Source organism: Eleutherodactylus coqui, chromosome 5, assembly GCF_035609145.1.
Source record: "Eleutherodactylus coqui strain aEleCoq1 chromosome 5, aEleCoq1.hap1, whole genome shotgun sequence".
NCBI classification, from domain to species: domain Eukaryota; kingdom Metazoa; phylum Chordata; class Amphibia; order Anura; family Eleutherodactylidae; genus Eleutherodactylus; species Eleutherodactylus coqui.
In genome coordinates this window covers 232,921,299-232,940,545 of record NC_089841.1, presented here as the reverse complement: position 1 = coordinate 232,940,545, position 19,247 = coordinate 232,921,299, and the positions used below count along the sequence as shown (strand labels likewise).

Sequence of the window (19,247 nt, the reverse complement as noted above, 5' to 3'; positions counted from 1 at the left end):
GGGGCCGTTTACTGTGTCAGTATTAGGAGCAGGGCAGGGGCCGTTTACTGTGTCAGTATTAGGAGCAGGGCAGGGGCCGTTTACTGTGTCAGTATTAGGAGCAGGGCAGGGGCCGTTTACTGTGTCAGTATTAGGTGCAGGGCAGGGGCCGTGTACTGTGTCAGTATTAGGAGCAGGGCAGGGGCCGTTTACTGTGTCAGTATTAGGAGCAGGGCAGGGGCCGTTTACTGTGTCAGTATTAGCAGCAGGGCAGGGGCCGTTTACTGTGTCAGTATTAGGTGCAGGGCAGGGGCCGTTTACTGTGTCAGTATTAGGAGCAGGGCAGGGGCCGTTTACTGTGTCAGTATTAGGAGCAGGGCAGGGGCCGTTTACTGTGTCAGTATTAGGAGCAGGGCAGGGGCCGTTTACTGTGTCAGTATTAGCAGCAGGGCAGGGGCCGTTTACTGTGTCAGTATTAGGAGCAGGGCAGGGGCCGTTTACTGTGTCAGTATTAGGAGCAGGGCAGGGGCCGTTTACTGTGTCAGTATTAGGAGCAGGGCAGGGGCCGTTTACTGTGTCAGTATTAGGAGCAGGGCAGGGGCCGTTTACTGTGTCAGTATTAGGAGCAGGGCAGGGGCCGTTTACTGTGTCAGTATTAGGAGCAGGGCAGGGGCCGTTTACTGTGTCAGTATTAGGAGCAGGGCAGGGGCCGTTTACTGTGTCAGTATTAGGATCAGGGTGATGACATCACCCTGCTCAGCTCCCTCTCTCCCCCTCCTCCTGTGCTTCGGCTGGTCGCTTTGTCGGCGGCAGCACAGCAATCACGCGGCTGGCAGTGCGACCAGCTGGGAATGCATTATATGTACACTTGTATATGGCAGAAGGCGGTCTCTGGCCCCCTCAGTGCAGGGGCCCGGTCGGCATTGTGACCCCTGACGGTACGCCGATGTCTAAGACCCAGAACATTTAGGCCTCATGTCCACGGGGAAAATCAGATCCGCTGCAGATTCTCCATGTAGAATCTGCAGCGGGTCCCTCCTGCCCCGCGGACATGAGCGCTGAAAATAGCAATTTAAAAGCATTTACCTATCCGTAGCGGGCGGCGAAGCTCTGCTCTTCCTCACGGCCGGATCTTCATTTTCGGCCGGCGGATGAATTCCTGACGCCGGCGGCACGTCGCCGGCACGTCGTCGACATGCCGCGCGCATGCGCCGGGCACATCCGCCGAGCCGAAGCAAGGTAGATGCGGCCGTGAGGAAGAGAAGAGCTTCGCGGTCCGCTGCGGTGAGTAAATGCTTTAAATTCCTATTTTAGGTCTCCCGCGGATCCGGACGGCTTCCATAGGCTTCAATAGAAGCCCGCGGGAGCCGACCCCGCGGGAGACCCGCATGAAAATGGAGCATGGTCCAGATTTTTTCATGCTCCATTTTTTTTTAAATGCCTTTTATTGACGATCCGCGGGTATTTATCTACCCGCGGGTGGTCAATGCATCCCTATGGGGTGCGGATCCGCGCGCGGGAGATCCGCTGCGGATCCTAAATCATATTTTGCCCGTGGACATGAGCCCTTAGGCCTCATGTCCACGGGGAAAATCAGATCCGCTGCAGATTCTACATGTAGAATCTGCAGCGGGTCCCTCCTGCCTCGTGGACATGAGCGCTGAAAATAGAAATTTAAAAGCATTTACCTATCCGTAGCGTGCGGGGAAGGTCAGCTGTTCCTCATGGCCGGATCTTCATTTTCGGCCGGCGGATGAATTCCTGACGCCGGCGGCACGTCGCCGGCACGTCGTCGACGTGCCGCGCGCATGCGCCGGGCACATCCGCCGAGCCGAAGCAAGGGAGATGCGGCCGTGAGGAAGAGCAGAGCTTCGCGGTCCGCTACGGGTGAGTAAATGCTTTTAATTCCTATTTTAGGTCTCCCGCGGATCCGGACGGCTTCCATAGGCTTCAATAGAAGCCCGCGGGAGCCGTCCCCGCGGGAGACCCGCATGAAAATGGAGCATGGTCCAGATTTTTTCATGCTCCATTTTTTTTTAAATGCCTTTTATTGACGATCCGCGGGTATTTATCTACCCGCGGGTGGTCAATGCATCCCTATGGGGTGCGGATCCGCGCGCGGGAGATCCGCTGCGGATTTTAAATCACATTTTGCCCGTGGACATGAGCCCTTAGACTTTTTTCAGCAACGGAGCTGTGAGCGCTTATAGTTCGGGCATCCTCAAAAATCCTGAAAAATCATGCTGCAGCCTCAAAAATCCTGCTAGGTCTTATTTTCGGGTTTCGTGTAACTTTTTGGTTGCTATTCATTATCTTTCTTTGGAGACGAACACTTCCGCTGTTACCGGTTTTAATTATTTTTTACGCTGTTCATCATGTACGACAACATATTTTTATGGTCCGGGTCGTTACGGACGCGGTAATACCCATTAGGGGTGTCATTTTTAAAAAAAATTTTTGATATTTTATCCATTTGAGGGCTCCTGCACCCGAGCGTATACGTATATATACTGGAGAGAGGGCGTGATGGCGCTCTGAATGGATTAAGAACACGAAATCGCGCCGTGACGTGCTTGATTTAATGCAGACAGGGGGCGCATTTTTCTCTCCCTGACGGCTATGTGCGCACAAAAACACTGAATGCGAGGAAACCCATTGAAACCAATGGGCTCTACTGTCAGAGGTTCGCGCAGGCGTCTGAAGGCACCCTAAAACGGGTTTTTGTGGTAAAATCCGTATTTTTTTCTTTAAACTTTATTAAACTTTTCTTCTCGCTCTTTTTTAGTCCTGCCTCGCACGGTTCCGCTCACATGAGCGTGTCGGAATGGTGTAATCCGCGAGCGCAAAACAGAACGCGGCAGATATACGTGAGATAGAGGCCACTGTTCTGTCACGTATATGCCCTCTACGCAATTACATCGCAGGAAATATGAACCAAGGCGTGACCTTAATGGCCGAGGGACACGGCGGACACGAAGGTCAGGGAACCCATGGGTGATAGAATGAGCCTGTCCTCAGCTTACACACTGCAGTCGCCATTGATTGTGGCATCTGAGTGGTTAACCTGCCAGGCTGTGAGGTGTTCTGTGGTTAGAGCAGGAGCCTGGCTGTCAGCCATGCCCATTAGTGTGGTGAGCAGCAGTCAGACAAGAAGGCTGCTGCCTCCCCGCCCCACACCGACAGGACCCAGCAGGACACCTGGGATTTCAGTCACCATTTCCATTCTACCCCTATTAAAAGCCGGAAACCGCGTCTTTGGAAAGTTCCCGCCATTTTCATCCCCTTCGCCGTCCGTCAGGTCGCCCACCAGCTCAGGCAGAGCGGAGTCACATGACCCGCCTTGAGCACGTGACTCCGCCGTCCCCTCCTCCAGGCGCTGCTCCATTCTAGACAGACGGGGCCGGGAGAGCAGCGCGGCGCCCCAGCAGCAGTAGCCGCCGCACCATGCCAGCCTGCGACAGGCGCAGCCGATGGGACTCGTCCTCCCCGTAGTAGCAGCAGGGGCGTTGTGGTCAGCCGGCGGCTGTGTGCAGTGCGGTCCTCGTCACCCCGCCGCCGCCTCGTCTCTTTCACTTTTTATTGTTTCCTGTTTGCCAGTGTGTTGTGCCCTCCCGCCATTCCTTCCTTCCCACGCCGGAGAGCGGGCATCGCCGCACCATGGGGTGCTGTGGGAGTGCGCAGGTGGGTAACCCGCCCGGATCCGGGTGTAGGAGGTGTCTGTACCGATGGCTGGAGCAGGGGGGGGGGGTTGCAAAACTTCAGCTGTGGTGGGGTCTTCTGGCTGCCCACCCACCGGTCCCTGGAGAAGTCCCTGTCGCCGTATGTAGCCTCATAGCAGGGCTGAGGGCATCCACCGCTGCGTCTGACAATGGCGTAGGTGCCCGCCGGTGGCATCGGTTGTCACCGCTGTCCCCGGAGACCTCCAACAGGTGGATTGTACAGCCTGTGCCCGTCCGCTCTTGTGCCGTACGCTCATCCGCCATCCATACGTTCGCGTATTTAGCGCCATAAATTCCATTTTTTTTTCAGAGACGGTCTTGGCCAGGTCCAATTTTTAGCACAATCTGTCTTAAGGCGCCTTCAGACGGGTGTACGCCCAATTGCGTGCCCGAGTGCAATGTGGTTTGCGCTACGAGCAAGCCGTTTTTACGTGTTGTCGCACAATCTATTTTTTTTTTCTGCCCGCAGGGCATGTTTACCCCACGTGGCAAACAAACGCAGCCGTTGAATTGGTAATTGGTTCCTTTTTTTGTGCCGTTCCGCAGTCTTTCTCGCATACGGCTAGCACATTTGCGCACCCCCATTGAATTCTATGGGATCTTTTTGATGTGCAGGAAAATGGCGCACGGTGTTTGTTTTTGCGCAGCCAAAAGACACGTGAAATCCGCCTGTCTGACCGGACGCATTGAAAACAATGGGTCTTATTCTCTGCATAATCCAATATGCCCGCGTGTGAAGCCGGCCCTAGGCCAGAAATCTTAAGCCGTATTCCCGCGCGCCGTTTCCTTACTTGAGTTCCGTCCGCTTGTGGTACACACGGGCAACCTTTCTATCAGACCAAGAGTCCACAGCGTGCCCTGCTTCTTGGGCACTATCGTCCGTTTTCTATGGGGGCAGAAAAATAACATTGCTTCTGACTCGCGTGCCGGCGCTATTTTGATGCGAGCGCGTTTTTAATTAATTTATTTTTTTTGTTGGGTTGAAACGATGCAAAATGCATTGTGTCCAAAAATTGCAGGTTTTCAGGTGTGATCTCACGTCGTCCGTATAAATGCGGTATCTATGCGGAATGCACATTACATTGTTACTGTGCCAGCGGGAACGGCGCTTCCATGTCTGTTGCCCTAGACTACAGGTTGTAGAGATGCACCCTGGTAGCTTAATCTGCCAGTCATAGGGTACGACGGGCACGGTGGGCATCTGCTGCGTTGTTTTCAGAAATCAAACGGGCGCCTGTTCCTATTTCCAATGTAGCACATTGGTATAGAAGTGGTGCCAGTCTGCCCACACTAGATCTCTGTCCGCGCTCTGCTTCAATCACTGCCATCATCAAGTTTCGCGATGAACCGGATAGATACAGGTATCCTTTACACGGCGGGGCTTGCTGGTGTTTAACCCTTGCCCTTCTGCATTTACTAAGCAGGAGCCAGTGTTCTGTGAACTGAAGGTTGATACATTGTAACGTTTCACCACCTGTCATGTTTCTGATACTTTGTATGGAGCTGAATGACATGTCTGTATGTGGATCTGCACTGAGCTCTCTAGTTGCTACTAAGATACAAGCTGATCCGGGGGTTTATATGTTTATCTCCTGTGTGCCTGGGCTCCGGTATATGACCGGATGAGCTGATGCGTTTCAAGTGCTTGCGGTGGTAAGGTCACCCCTCTGAAATCCAGGTCATGTAGGATTTATTGTAAGCCTGCTGAGCGTTGCCATGCGGAGCTGTCAGGCTGAATACCCCAACACATTCCTCCTCCGCTGGGATTCTTCCTGCGCTGTCTTGGATATGTGGCGGTAGAGTATTGCAGTGCGTTGGCTGCATCTTCATAATTCAGTCATGGCTGAGTGTCCATTAGTTCACGCTGTCACCAAGAGTGATGGGACACCACTCCGGATAGTAAAAAAACCACCACTTTACCGTTCAGCTGCCGCCGTCATTGTGTCAAGCATTTGGATGGTGTCCTTCACCGTGCGAGGCTTCTGTCGCGTCTCTTAAGTTGGTGCACTGTGGATGGATGCACTTGACTGTTCTATTACCGTTAGGTCCGGGCAAACGATGGGGTGATTGTGGCTCGTATTATTTAGGTGGCCAATGTGTCAACGGGCTCGCTTGCCGTTAAACTACAAACACACTCAAAATGTAAATAGAATATAATCACGAGGCCGGGCTCACACGACTGTATGCGAAAAAAAACTGCGTGAGTCGCGCAGGGTTTTATCGCTGTGGCGCTCACGGTTAGCCGCCCAATTGCTGTGTGTGGCAGTGATTTTTGTACTGCGCATGACGGCATAACGCACAAAGCACGCTGTCATTCACAGTCCTGTTTTTTTTTCTTTTTCTACTTTTTGTTTTCCTGCTATATTGCTTTGCAATGGTGCCTGTATACGCTGCCTAAACACTATGTAATTGCGGATACACAGCGTTGCTCACATGCCCATAGAGAACAATGGTCTCTCTCGCGCAAAATTGAACATGCTGTGTTCTCTTGTGGGCTTGTGTAATCCGCAATTCATCCATGCGAATGTGAGCGGAGCAGCATAAGTCAATGTATTTGATTGCCGCGAATTATCACGTATCATACTCTCAATACACAACTCAAATACGTCCGTGTGAGCCCGGCCTAAGAGAGGCTGAAGCAACACCACACGTACCGCTACCAGTGTAAAGGTCCATTTAGACGCAACGATTATCGCTCAAAATTCGTTTAGGCGATTAAGTGAGCAATTTGAACCTCACCGTTCAACCTTAGCCGACCGTTGAACCTTAACGATTATCGTTGGAAAATGGATGATAAACAATAATGGAACTATAGTTTGTTTGAATGGCGTGTGCATCAGTGACGGTAAAAAAATGAGGTAAAAATCGCTAAAAGACTGAACGATTTTCATTTAAACCAAACGATAAGCGAACTACCCAACGAAGGATTTTAAGCGGATTGAAAGACAACAATGGACGAACTACTGACGAGTGCACAATGGGCGCGCGTTTACACTTAACGATTATTGCTCGCTTTCGACACTTAACGAATTTTGAGCGATAATCGTTGCATCTAATTGGGCCTCAACTTCCTTCACATGAGCGTATGCAAATTTGCGTGCGCATGAGCGTGACATGATTTTTTGTGGCGCACATTGGTATATTTTTATTGTACTATTTGTGCATTGGAATCAATTGGTTCCATTCACTGCGTACTGCACATAGAAATTTTGCGTGTGACAATATGCCTGTGTGAAGCCGGCCTTAGCCTGGGTTTACACAGGGCGGATTTACCGCGGGAACTCTGTCCGGAATTGCGCCGCCGCTAATCCTGGGATTAGCCAGCCATGCGGACGAAATTTCTCAGAAATCTCGTCCACACGGGACGGCAAAGCCGCCGCTGCGTCACTGATTGGCCGGCCGCAGTACGTCCTCTTTTTAATTCCGCTGCGGCCGCGCTTTCCTCTAAGCGTCGCGGGGTTTTGAAGCAGCACTTTTTTCCCGTCGGAAATCTCGCAGTTTTTTCGGTGCGGCCAAACCGCAAGATTTCCGGCGTGTGTGAACCCAGCCTTAGGGTGGCACAGAGTGCAGATGCTGTTAAGGCCTCCTTCACACGGGCAACACCACAGCGCTGCGAGAAAATCGCAGCGATATCGCATCACTGCACCATGCGATATCACTGCGATTTTCTTGCAGCAATACCGCGATTTTGTAGTGCTACAAAGTTGCATGTAATGCTAAAAAATTGTGCGACTTTGTAGCATCACGTGCGAGGATTTTCGGGGGGGGGGGGCTTGAATTATAAGCCCTACCCCGAATATAAGCTGTAACTAAAGGAAAAAAAAAAGTATACATCACCTATTCCGCGCTGTCCGGGGCGCTGCCGCAGCTTCTCCCCAGGTCCCGGCACTGATCTTCATCTTCTGGCCGGGGATTGAGAAATCCCCGGTTTCTGGAAGCGCTGGCTGTGATTGGCTGACACTTATTCACTGCCATTCATCGAACACTTGCTGTGATTGGCTAAGTGTCAGCCAATCATAGCCAGCGCTTCCAGGAGGCGGGGATTTCTCAATCCCCGGCCAGAAGAGAAGATGATCAGTGTCGGGACCTGGGGAGAAGCTGTGGCCGGGCTGACAGCGCAGGAGAGGTGATGTATGTGGTTTTTTTTTCCCCCGGTAGTTAGGGCTTAGATCATAGCTTTGACAGTAGCATTTACTACTGTCAAAGTTGCATCGCATGCAAACCACGTTTTCGTGCGATGCGATGCAACAGAGAGGAAGGCTCCATAAGGAAACATGGGCTACAAAACCTCGCGTGTCGCGGGCATATCGCCGGACCTGCGAGGCTTGTGTGGTGTTTTGTAGCATGTGTGAAGGAACCCATAGGAAAGCATGGGCTTCTCATACATGTGATTTGTAGCCCGTGTGAAGGAGGCCTAAAAGTCCGCAACAGAAAATTTTGTGCCGAATTGCACAGCATTTTCACATCCAAAATAGTTAAAATGTTCACCATTCGCATGGATTTTGACTCAATCGGCAGCGGGATAGGCAGATGACTTCAGCAGATACAGCGCTCCCATCACTTAGCAATGCTTACGCTGTCAGCGTGCCCCGGCACACAGCAACATCTAGTGAGCGACGAGCCTCTGGTCAGGTGATGTGGAGGTGGCCATCGCTAGAGGGTGCCAGGGCATACTGGCAGCACAAACCTTGTGAGAAGAGTGCTGTATCTGCTGAAATCAGCTCTGGGTACACAGCTGTATCGAGTGAAAATCCACGCAAATGGTCCAAATTCTGACTCTCTTGTATGCAGAATTTACCGCTGCAGACATTTCACAGCATTTCCGCCTTATGTGACCATACGACTACGAATCAACATGCAAATTATTATTTTTATGTGCTGACTGTAATAAGGGGGCGCCCTCTATATCTAGAAAGGTTTCTACACCGACATAGAAGGGGGTTCTCTACTGTAAGAGCAATGAGACTATGGAACTCTCTGCCTGAGGGTGTGGGGATGATGAATTTTCTAAAAGCGACCTGGACGACTTTCTTGAGCGTTACAATATCACATGTTATATCACTGATTTCTTCAGAAGGGTCGGTGATACGGGGGTTATGCTGATTGCCAGATTGGAGTAAAGAAGAATTTTATTTTTATTTTATTTACTAGAGAAGCTACTGGTTATTGCTTGTTTGCAATGGGTGGTGGTTTATTAGTTTAGCACTTTTCTTTACTTTAATGGAAGGAAAAAAAAAAAGGGTGGAGAACTAGTGCAGAAGGTGTTCTCCCTCCACCCTTTAAAGAGCTGTTACATCTTACAACTGTATAATATCCTAAACATAACCATTTGGTATTGCAATGTGTAATTAAATTACAGTTAAAGGAGATGTCTCACGCCGAAACGGTTTTTTTTTTTTTTTTTAATAGCCCCTCCTGTTCGGCGCGAGACAAACCCGATGCAGGGATCAAAAAAAAAAAACCGCATAGTACTTACCCGAATCCCCGCGGTCCGGCGTCTTCATACTTACCTTGTGAAGATGGCCGCCGGCATCTTCACCCTCGGTGGACCGCAGGGCTTCTGTGCGGTCCATTGCCGATTCCAGCCTCCTGATTGGCGGGAATCGGCACGTGACGGGGCGGAGCTACACGGAAGCGCTCTCCTGCACGAGCGGCCCCATTGAGGAAAGAAGAAGACCCGGACTGCGCAAGCGCGTCTAAAATCGCCAGAAGAGGCGATTTTAGACGGAACCATGGAGACGAGGACGCTAGCAACGGAACAGGTAAGTGAATAACTTCTGTATGGCTCATAATTAATGCACGATGTATATTACAAAGTGCATTAATATGGCCATACAGAAGTGTATAGACCCACTTGCTTTCATGAGACATCTCCTTTAACATATATTTATTTTACTCAAGTTATAAGCTAACACTTAGGGGAAAAAAAGGCTAATTTAATTTGAACCACTACGGCCACGTGCATTTCACATGTGGGAGCCAGCAGCGTTACTATGGAAAGCACAGCCTCCTGTCCACGAGCGGAGAATCATAGCGATTCTCTGCTCGTGGGACTCAAATCGCGGCATGCCACTATTCTCCGTGGTGAGCCAGGAGTGGGCAGAGGGTTATATAGGACTTCGAAAGCGGCGATTTAGGGGGGGGAAAAAATCCAGAAAAGTTTTTATTGTGGAAAAGCCTAAAATAATAAAAAAAAAATGTTGGTATCCTAATCGTATCGACCTGCAGAAGAAATGTATTATCATTTATGCTGCATGATGAATGCTGTTAATGTAAAACTTTTTTTTTTTTTAATATCTATGTACCCAGAAATGGCACCAATAAAAACTACAGTCCTCATGCAGCCATATTGACGGAAACATAAAGTTATGGAGATGAAAACCAGAAAATATTGCGTCCTTATGCCAAAAATAGGCTGTGTCCTTAAGGGGTTAAAGTAGTTGAGGTATTTCTATTGCCTTCGATCCTTGAGTGTAGTTGCCCGTTTTGCTATTGTTTCAGATACAGTGATTCCTAAAGGCAGCTGTGTGGCACCATAGTGAACTGCCAGCGGTTGCTGGCATGGCCCTGGCTTCAGAAAAAAATATTGATTCATAATATATTATTACACAAGACATTGTTGAAGGGGTTGGTGTGAAAATAAAGGAGTTAGGCCTCATGTCCACGGGGAAAATCAGATCCGCTGCAGATTCTACATGTAGAATCTGCAGCGGGTCCCTCCTGCCCCGCGGACGTGAGCGCTGAAAATAAGAATTTAAAAGCATTTACCTATCCGTAGCGTGCGGGGAAGGTCAGCTGTTCCTCACGGCCGGATCTTCATTTTCGGCCGGCGGATGAATTCCTGACGCCGGCACGTCGTCGACGTGCCGCGCGCATGCGCCGGGCACATCCGCCGAGCCGAAGCAAGGAAGATGCGGCCGTGAGGAAGAGGAGACCTTCCCGGTCCGCTACGGATGGTAAATACTTTAAATTCCTATTTTAGGTCTCCCGCGGATCCGGACGGCTTCCATAGGCTTCAATAGAAGCCCGCGGGAGCCGTCCCCGCGGGAGACCCGCACGAAAATGGAGCATGGTCCGGATTTTTCCATGCTCCATTTTTTTTAAAATCCCTTTTATTGACGATCCGCGGGTATTTATCTACCCGCGGGTGGTCAATGCATCCCTATGGGGTGCGGATCCGCATGCGGGAGATCCGCTGCGGATCTTAAATCATATTTTGCCCGTGGACATGAGCCCTTAGGAATTTGGCTTGGAGTGGTTTCATCGTGCATCGTGCGGTTCCATCACAGATGCAGCTGGAAATTCGGGAAGAAAGCGCGGCATGCAGCGCTGTTTTTTTTTTTTTTCCCTCCTTCTTCCGTCCAAAAGCTGGACAGCTGAATAAAAAGGTGGGCAGACCCCATTATAGTCAATGGGGTCCATCTGATGGTGTTCGGTTCCATCCAGAGACAGAACTGCTCGGCCACAGGGACTCCCCTCTCCTGCTCCCCAATCAGTCCAAGAGTGGAATCCCCAGTGCAGATGTGAAAGCAGCCTTATTGACTTCACAGCCCTGGTTGACAGGCTAACTAAATACTAGGCCTTCTATAATGTGGTATTAGATTTATACATTGATGTGGAATATGCTGTTGATTATAAAGCATATTATTGTAGTCTTACAGCATCTATAAACATTGCGATACGTATCAACATGGCAAAGATTGGACTAGTCAGCAGATGGACTGTTGTTCCAATTGTTTGATCTTACTTTTCCTTACTTACCTTACTTTTCTCCATTGTACATTTGGAAGCATAATATATTCTTTGTTGCCCGGTAAAGGTTTTCAGAATTGGCTGAAGGGAGAAAATTCCCATGGTAGGTGAAAGGGATTGTACAAAACAGCATCACTCTTGGCTGGTTGCCGGAGGTTCTGCTTTGGAAACCCCCTGGCGATCAGCTGGTATCACTGGGACTTTCAGAAACCAGAGTGTGTCTATTCCAAGGTAGGCTTCTTATGGAGAGGTTATGAGGTGCTAGATGAGGAACAATACACTCCCCAACATGGAAATTGTAACAACGAGGGAAAAGTCATGGAGTTCTGGAAATCACAGGATCGATAGACAAATCATATGCAAACAATAAGAAATGGAAATGAAATATTCAAAGCGTTGTGATTTATTCATCATTGAGAGTGGGCACCATGCATAGAAATTAACGTACTGCGTGCGATCAGTGAAGTTGTTAATGGCTGGCCGAGGAATGTTCTAGCATGCTGAATGCCCTTGGACACGCAAATTATCGAGATGCATTGCTGGAAGCTCCCTTTCGAATTATCAACCAATGATGTCCCTGATGGGCTAGTGTGGGGACAACTCTGAAGACATCGCAGACCATGATTCGGTTAGGCCTCCCTCACACAGGCGTTTTCAGAAATGCAGCGTTTTTCAAGCCAAGGCTGCCGATAAAGGAAAAACAATCCTCACCTAGCTGGTGAAGTCGCTGTCCCCGGTGCTGCTGACGTGACCTTGTGATGCCGGCTGATTGCTCTGATTTGCTAAGCGCCGTTGAGTGACAGCTGGCTGAGTCAATCAGAGCCAGCACTGGATGCGTCCAATCAGAGCCATCTGGCTACTGTACTTTATGCCACCCTACACCAAAATCGCCAGCGTAGGACTGGTGTGATCCCTCGTGAAGGCCTCTTTATTGTGTTGCCCATGTCATCTCCAGACCAATCTCTGGCTATCTGAGACTAAAGCCGTGCTCATCGCTGAACAGGAGAGACCTCCTCCTGAACAGGGTGATGTCTGCCAGCTGTGGATTGGCTGCAGCGTTTCTGTACAGCAGCAGATAGTGCTCCTGGAGCTGCCATCAAACCAGGTCCAACAGCGGTGAGCTGGCTCCCAGTCGTGTAAGTCTTCAGCCTGCGCACGCACCCCTGGCCCACAGCTGCTTATATGGAGCTTGCCTTTGGGGAGGGGGAGTACAGGATATCTATGACGGCACAAGATGTTCTTGGGGCGCTGGATGCAGTAGAAGGGTGAGGCCGGAGCTCCGGACGGGCTACTGATGAGAGCTGCGTGCAGCTAGGGCACAGACCAAACTTCCTGTGTCTGGCATGCAGGCACTCCGCGCACACGGACACACTGCTGTGGAGGTCGGCCGGGACTAAGGGAGAAACGGACAGCCTTACGGAAAGTACAGCCGGTAAATGACGTGTGCAGGCAGGCGAGACGATAGCATTCCAGGAGATGGACACCCTTAAAATCACATGTGCAGGCAGCTGAGACGATGGCATGTCAGGCAATCCACAGTGGGGGCGTCACCAGGGCGTTCCCCTGTCAGTGAGGCCTCCCAACCTATGTCTCCACCCATAGTTCCAGGGGAGACCTAATGCACCAGTACCCCTGACTGCATGCATAGCTATCTGCCGGAGTGATAAACCAAGGTCTTTCAGTTCAAGGATTATGTCCCTCTCAGTTTGCAACAACTCACATTAACTGACACATCGATGTTAGATGCCTTCTGGTCAATCGTACCACAAGACTTTATCTAATTTTTGAGTTATCTGGCTGGAAAAAAACTTTCTTTCGATCTGGTGTTGCTACCATTGTAGCTCCTCCCACATGTTCGACCTAGGTGCTTGACAAGGTGGTCATTCGCATATCTTATTGACAGCTTCTCCCCTCCCCCTTTTTTTAATAACCTTTATGACTTTTCCTTCTTGGGCTGCTTTTACATGGCCGAGAAGAAAAACTTGCGTGAGACTTATGAACCCCATTCTCTTGCATGTCCTATCTCTTTGTGGTCCTTGGAATGCATCACCCATTGATTTCAATGGGACCTTTTAATGAATTGCATAGCTCTCACATGCTGTGTGATGCAAGGTCTTTCCATTGAAATGGGGAAGCCCTTCTGATCTTCTTTCGTGCATAAAACTCGCATGACAGGATCGTAATTTCACAGAAGCGAAGCATTTTTGCCTGAAAGTCGCCTAGTATCTGCAGATTAATCGCACATCCATGAGTGTGATATCGGGCCAAGTCTCTCAACCCAATATCGCGCTCGCCCTCGTGTAGGTGGCCTTAGTGTTGAAATTTCAGTGTTCAAAGTTTAGTGTATGATTTAACATTCAGAAAAGGATGTTGGGTACAATCTCCACTTTAGTTACAGTATTGGTGCAAAGTCTATAGTAAGTGTTATTAGACAGGTCAGAGGACCTTCTCAAGTGTCAGATTTGGCACCAAAATCTGGCAATCTTCATCCCATTCATGTACAACGGAAACGACTCATGAACATTTTGGATAACACGCCAGAAAAAAAAAAAGCCACGGAACTAGGCGGTATGCTTGTTTTAGACGGAGATGCCAAGGATTACCCAATTGGGTTTGGGCTACATGCAGAGCAGCTCTTCGGTGGCAGACGTCCAAGGGGCAGCCTCTAGTATCTACCAGAGAATAACAGATCTGATGTGAAGCCGATGTATCCGAAGCCACTAGATGCCTAATGATCCGGATTGGATTTGTCCAATTTTTTTTTCTCTCTAGTATTTCTTACTGTAGCGAGTGTGCAAACCGTAGTTTTGTGAGTGCGCTGATAAAATGTATACGCCGTTCGCTTCAAAAAGTGTGTCTTACATACGTAGACTACAGGAATCTAAGAAGATGGCGAAATCTGCATGATCTCCAAAATGAATGTTCCAAGTCTCAGCAGTGGCACGGTCTACACACAAGTTCCTGGGTATTGCTGCTCTTGGATAAATCCCATCAGCCTGGCTCATGGCGGGTCATTATTATCAGTGGTTTAACATTTACAAGAGTACTGTGAATTTATTGAAGTTTGTTTCGTATCGGATTCCCCTGTCTTAAGGAAATAAAAGCTTCAGCGCGGGTTCTTGTCATATCACTGGTTGTTTTCCTTGCAAAGCCTTATGCTTCTTATCGGCTTTGAATGGAGTGTATGATACATGGCTGCCTCACGGAGGAGACGGCTGCACTAAAATATACACAGAAGATGTGATGATGAATAAATTCTTTTCTGGTCCTTTTTTTGGTAAGTAGTGTTTTAAAGATAAAGGCAGTATTTAAAATGTTACACGATCTTTCCTTGATAAAACGCTATATCCCACCAGCAAACGTGAAAATAGATGAGCAACAATGTATTCTATAGTGCCAACGACTTCTGCAGCTTTAGGCCGCTCTCACACGACTGGATTTGAACTGCGGATTTCGCAAGCCTATGATCCGCGGTCATACAGGCAGGTAACTCGTTTGCTCACTAAATCATTCAGTCGTTAACATTCATCATACCAGTGAATGAGAGCGAGTAGAGGATCGGTATTTAGGCTGCCTGTCCATCGGCCTGCAGACTTTGCATGATTATCATTCGACCGATCAATGATTATCATTCCGTGTTAACGCACCTTAAGTTACAAATAGACTTGTGCTACAGGCTGGAATTTTGGGGAGGGAAAGGAATGTCCGTGGTAGGAAAGGGCTGGGCAATTCGGCTCTGAGTTCTTCTGTGCAGGGGGCCCCGTGCAGTCTCGGGGTCTACCTACATTGACGTCACCCCACTGGCTGCAGTCCAGGGGAATGCTGTGGGTTGCAAGCAACTGATTGCACTCAGCTGTCACTCTAAATTTTAGAAAGTTGCGCTACACAATTTCCATGTAACCCCAACCTAAAAGAATTGCTGTTTTTGCGCACCTTGCCTCCCAAAAAATGGAAAAGTCTTAAACTTTTGTTTGTAGCTCCAAATGGATGATGTACCATCACTTTAAGATTAGTATCATTGTACACCGGTTGCTCCATGAGACCAGCTTCCGAAAAGAAGAAAAAAATGTTTCTCCCATAATCTACTGCCTTGTTCTGGTTTTACATAATGAAAACAAGACGTTACACCTCAGAATCCATCATGTTCCGCCTGCAGCCAAGCAGATAAATCTCGGTGATACAAGCCCACTATAATTATGGCACAGTGTAACCTGTCAGGCTCGAAAATGTATGAGTACTATAGCAACAAAATCATTATTCGAATGGCGACCAATCTTGTGGCAGCTCGGCCATTTACAAGGAGGTTTCATTCAGGATCCTGTGAGAGGCAGCGGGCATTCATCTCACATGAACACCGTGGACTTTGTTTCTGAATGGGATGGTTTCGGCTTGCATTATTCTAAAGGTGATGTAAAAAAACAAGCTTCACTAGTTTTCCATTCGATAACTTCATTTTGCTTTTTCGTGTAGAACGAAGCCCCCATAGCGCGTTTCACTCAACCACGTACAAAATAACCGAACTTGTGCATTTTGTATATTGACTATACATTCAGTCTTCCGTAGTCCATTATGTAACTACAGACCACAATACCATAATTTTGTATGGCGTGTAGAACATGGGACCATTGATCATACACAATATATACTTTTTTTTTTCTTCTCCAAAGCTGGTATTAAGGGTTCTGTGTTATTACACGCGTAATATGCAATACCAATCTTCACATTGACTTTCAATTGTGCTTCTTGCACGGCATGCACTATAATGGTGTGTAGTACACACATGTACATGCCAAGATAGTGTATGGAGATGCCAACATGCAGCGGGTACACCATTCATTGTGTACTTGCTGCGTGCTCCCACTCAATAGATATGCTACATAAAGCGCTCATGTGTGAGAGCAATAAGGCTAAGGCCTCATGTCCACGGGGAAAATCAGGCCCGCTCCGGATTCTCCATGGAGAATCCGTAGCGGGTCCCTCCTGCCCCGCGGACATGAGCGCTGAAAATAAGAATTAACTTGCCTCTCGCCCGCTCCGGATCTTGCCTTCACCACGGCTTCATCCTCTCTCTGTCGCGGCCGGATCTTCTTTCTTCGGCCCGGCGGATGCGCAGGGCACGTTGGTTGCGTGCCCCGCGCATGCGCCGTCCCGAAGAAAAAAGATCCGGCCGCGACGGAGAGTAGATGGAGCCGCGGCGAAGGGAAGATCCGGAGCAGGTGAGTAAATTCCTATTTTGGTCTCCCGCGGATCCGGACGGCTTCCATAGGCTTCAATAGAAGCCCGCGGGAGCGGTCCCCGCGGGAGACCCGCACGGAAATGGAGCATGGTCCAGATTTTTTTCATGCTCCATTTTTAAAAAAAATCATTTTTATTGACCATCCGCGGGTATTTATCTACCCGCGGGTGGTCAATGCATCCCTATGGGATGCGGATCCGCGGGCAGGAGAGGAGTTAAAATCCGCTGTGGATTTTAATTCTTCTTTTGCCCGTGGACATGAGGCCTAACTTCACACAGACTAGCGTGATATGGGGCCGTGAATCCCCCCCTCGTATTGCGCTGTGAAAGCCTCGCAGGACTTCAGGCACGCAGGGATCCGCCTCTGCCGCCGCTGCTTCTCCTATTGTAAATGGAGCAGACAATTTTTGAAAAGTGCTGTTAGAAACTCCGTGCTCAAACACTCGTCTGAGAAGCCCCATTGAAATCAATGGAGGCGCTTTGCCTTGCTTTTAGCAGGCGTTTCAAATGCCACGCTAAATGCTGTAAAAAATAAATAAAATATGCGTGTGTGAATGCGGACTAGGATAATGTATGTTTTCAAGTATTACATTCTAACATTGTTGCGATTGCCATAACATGTTCGGTCCCTCTTAGTCACTTAAACAGCGAGTGTGAAAGACTGAACCAGTGTCATTTAGACGGGCAAAGGCATCGTTGGCTCGTTCAAACAGGCTGCATGAGCACAAACTATCTAGCAGGGACGTCGTGTGCGTGTGTATGTATGTATTATATGCCTAGGAAGAACCCTGAGAGGTTTCGGAAGCTTGTTATAACGTCATGTATTTTTGTTAGCCATTGAAATGTATCATGTCTACAAGATTTCTCTTGCTGGGAGCAATCACATTTCCTTCAAACGAGAATCTTCGCGTCTCAAAAAAAAAAAACCAAAAAAAAAACACCTGCAAACAGTATGATAAAGTTGCCATCAGTATTTGCCTCTATCATTGACTTTTGATGAATTTTTCATCCTAAATATGTAAAAGTCCTTTTTCATGTCTCCTATCTTTATTTTTTACTCCGACTGGAAAAGCAAAATACAAAAAAATATTAGACCGGTAATCTTTGGTAGTTATAATTCATGCTTAAAAGGCGTCCCATGAGAAGTCCAAAGTGTTCGCACCTGCTTGGTGTTTCTTCTCCGCAGGAAGGTTGTCTTGCCCTCTTACCACTTACTCGGTCTTCTGAGGTCAGAAAAGACGCAGCAGCTCATCAGGGATCCCTTTACATCTCTACAGAAGAAAGACCAAGCAGGTTGAATTATTACTGAGGTGGACACAGAATAGAAACAGCAGGTGGCGCTGTTCTAAAATTAGTCCTGGAATATGTGGTGATAGAGACAATTTTTTTTATTAAGTATAAATACAAAAAATGTTTAATTATAAGCTACATTCAACTAGAAGTAATAGTTTGCATGGGACCACCATCTGAAATAGGAGCAGCTTGCACTATACATTTGGAACCAAAGTTTAAGTTGCGTTTCCCCTGGCATCCGTCTGTAGACCTCCCGGCAAACATTTTCAGCTGCCGGGAGGAGCTGTTAAGCAATGAAGACAGCTGAAGGGGCACAGTGCAGGGGACCACACTGATCAAAACTTTTTTGACATGTCAAAAGTTTGTAAAAAGTGCCGTTTTTCACCAGTACAGATCATTGAGAAGTAGGGGCCCAAAAAGCGCATCAGCAGATGTGTGGGTGTTGCATGCTGATTTCTGCGCTCTTGATGATTTGTCTGCCCCACCATCCAGGGCTGATCTTATAGTTACCGTGCGCCTGTCGTCTGGGTTGCTTATGCTAACATGAAGAAGTCATGTATATTTTGTGTTTTGCTTCCAGAACTCTAAGCGGGACTGGAGGCCCTTGGAGGAGCACAGTTGTACCGATATTCCTTGGCTGCTGCTGTTTATCCTGTTCTGTGTCGGGATGGTGAGTAGTTGCTGCTTCCTTTGTGTCATCTCTTCCTTTGACCTCCCATGAATTCATTCTTATTGTGATTTGGATGGTTAATATGTTCACACACTGTCAGACGTATTTGCGGATGAAAATATTGCGTGTGCAATACACAGAAAATGGATTCGTATACATCCACGTATTTTTACATGTACATTTCAGTTGTGCAAAAAAAGAAACACAGCATGCTCTATTTTCCAACACCTCTTGGACCCATTACACTAATTGGTCATTTCAGTGGCAGAGAGCATTGGTTTGGGGTTTCTGCAAAAAAACAAAAACCATTGCACGCACAAAAAGTACAGTAAAAAAATGATGCGCATGTAAAAACCCAACATTGCATTTGACACAGGTCTTATAATTGGGGTTGTTAAAACTTAGATGTTAGTATCCTAAGGGCTCAGTCACATCGGCGCCCGTGTTACTGCAGGAAGAAGACGGCCGTACCTCAAGACGGACGTCTCTCTGCAGCGCCGGGAGAAAGAACATGTGACCGGCTTCATTGCCCTCATGTGTTCTTTCTTCAGCGCTGCAGTGAGACGTCTGTCTTGAAGTACGGCCGCCGTCTTCCCGC

General features: G+C 48.4%; 1 protein-coding gene across 1 annotated transcript in view; it reads left to right on the top strand.

Annotated features, from left to right (window-relative positions):
• Nucleotides 1–3,341: 3,341 nt before the first annotated feature.
• The window catches only part of SLC44A1 (solute carrier family 44 member 1), a 73,190-nt gene continuing 57,284 nt past the window's right edge, over nucleotides 3,342–19,247 (top strand). Inside the window, exons 1-2 of the mRNA XM_066604325.1 lie at nucleotides 3,342–3,660; nucleotides 18,560–18,649. Coding sequence (XP_066460422.1) covers nucleotides 3,637–3,660; nucleotides 18,560–18,649 — 114 coding nt within the window. The 5' untranslated portion in view covers nucleotides 3,342–3,636. The remainder of the gene's footprint in view (nucleotides 3,661–18,559; nucleotides 18,650–19,247) is intronic.